General features: G+C 43.0%; 1 protein-coding gene across 1 annotated transcript in view; it reads right to left on the bottom strand.

Moving 5' to 3' along the window:
- LOC101847565 (collagen alpha-1(I) chain) overlaps positions 1-1,663 on the bottom strand; it is a gene marked incomplete in the record, with an annotated part of 42,824 nt that extends 41,161 nt beyond the window's left edge. The window contains 1 exon segment of the mRNA XM_013080066.2: positions 1,303-1,663. Coding sequence (XP_012935520.1) covers positions 1,303-1,399 — 97 coding nt within the window.
- Positions 1,664-2,047: the final 384 nt, after the last annotated feature.

Raw genomic sequence — 2,047 nt, 5'->3', positions numbered from 1 at the left:
GTGTGTGTGTGTGTGTGTGTGTGTGTGTGTGTGTGTGTGTGTGTGTTTGAGTTGGACGAGTTACCACGAGCTGTAAAACACAGTAAGAAGCGACCAGTGATCCATTGCTGACGTGTTGTAAAATTACTGACTTTCATGCGAACTTCCTGTAAAAAAAACTATTATTCTGAACCCCATTCCATGATTTCTCTCTACAAAATAACTAGCTATTCTTAATATTAAGAAGCACCCCACCCCCTTTCACTGTGTTCCATTCCTCTCCGGTATTTCGGAATAATATTTAGGACTTCAAAGACTCGAAGATGCAGCCAAGGGTTCACTTCTAATGACTTGCAAAGAAAAATGATTTGTGACCATTTGCCTTTCCACCAACTTCCAACATCGAAAACTAAAACCAGAACCCCGTGAAAAAAGAAGTACCTTCCCCAATATAATGACTCAAGAATTATAAGAGAAACTTTTTTGTTTTTGTTTTCAACTACACTTCTGCATATCTTTTTATTGAAAATATAAATAAAAGCGATGTCCATTTTTCGAAGTATTATTTTTTCAGAGTCCAATTTCCAAAGTCCCAGCTGCTGAAAAAAAATTAGACTGTTAAGGATAATCTATTCTCTAAGTTTTCAGTGATGAACCAATGGCATAAACTTGCATAAAACCTTTTACAAAAAGCTGAGATTAGTAGTAAAGTTTGAGGAGTTTGAGCTAAATGTTCAACTTCAAGTGTCATCTGTGACGTGTCAAGGCTGCTAAACGTGGCAGCAGATTTGACCTACTTTCCAACGGACAGAGGCTCTGCTGCACAACTGCAAACAAATTGCAAATGGCGGACGATATTTTGCCACAACGAAATTACCGGGGCTGACAAATGTCAAGGATAAGAAATAATTCCTTTGTGGACTTGCTTCTTACGTAAGAGGAGAAAATATACAAAAACTATGTCAAATTTGTCTAATTAAATACAAAATTATGCATAGACCACAATGCACTGCGGTTTGCAAATAAAAATTGCAATACATACTTTTTGGGGTCATGCAAATAATCTACCAGGTGCTCATGACCGGACGCAAAATAGAAACCCGTGTTTGATAAGGTACCCCAAAAATGTACTTTTATTTAGGTTCGATCCGACTTTTCTTTTTCATCTTTTGTTTCCAGCAGACGCATAATGGCCAACTTTGAGTCGAGAAGCCGAGATGGGCTGCCAAAATGGCCGACATTGAGCAGAACAGCTAAGTATGATAAAATACAACGAGACAAGACAAAAGATGATGTGTTAGTAGAGAGAAAGTGTCCACTTACTTGATTTCACGGTCTCGTGAGGTGCTGCGTAGGCAGTGGCTGCGATCGTCACAAGAATGACGAGCCCGCACTCCATCCAGCTTACGCGCCTGTCCATATTGTCTAAAAGCTGGACGCTTTGACGTCACAACATGAACTTTTTCCTGGGGAAAGGGTCCTTTGCCCTCCTCACACTGCAGAGCGTTCGCCTGCAGTGATTGGGGTGCTAGATGTTGTCGCAAGTGGTCTTATGGGACTGGCCCTAGCCCGATGTAGGCAGGCAGCGGGTAGATCTTCTCTACTGCTGCCTAGAGAATAAATCCCTTAGTTCACTACGTCGTTACTTGCGCAGTCTTTACGACTGCCAGCAACAGAGTAAGTATGGGCTGATGCTTTAATATAAGGTCTCCCACCTTCCGACCAATCGGAAGCCTCGACACATCTGGGGGTTGTCCCGGGGCGGGGCTTGCTCGTCAGGGGAGGCAACCTGCTTACGTTTTCAAAATGGCGGAGGAAAATTTGTAATTGTTTGCAGCTGACTTCTGTGTACGTTGTGCCTTGCACAAAGTTTTTGTTTTCTTTTTGTTTGGTTTTGGTGTTTTTTTCCCGGGTGGGGGTGGGCGGAGGGGTGTTGTTTGGGTTTGTAGGAGCAGGGGTTTAAGAACAGAAAAAAATGTGAGAGAGTCTCAGGCGGGGGGACGGTGGTGGCGCACGGAGAGAGAGGGAGAGATAGAGAGAGAGAGTGGGAGAGAGAGAGAGAGAGAGA

Source organism: Aplysia californica, unplaced genomic scaffold (genome assembly GCF_000002075.1).
Source record: "Aplysia californica isolate F4 #8 unplaced genomic scaffold, AplCal3.0 scaffold00073, whole genome shotgun sequence".
Taxonomy (NCBI): domain Eukaryota; kingdom Metazoa; phylum Mollusca; class Gastropoda; order Aplysiida; family Aplysiidae; genus Aplysia; species Aplysia californica.
Note: the sequence above shows the minus strand (reverse complement) of the source record. Positions and strands in the feature narration are given on the sequence as shown.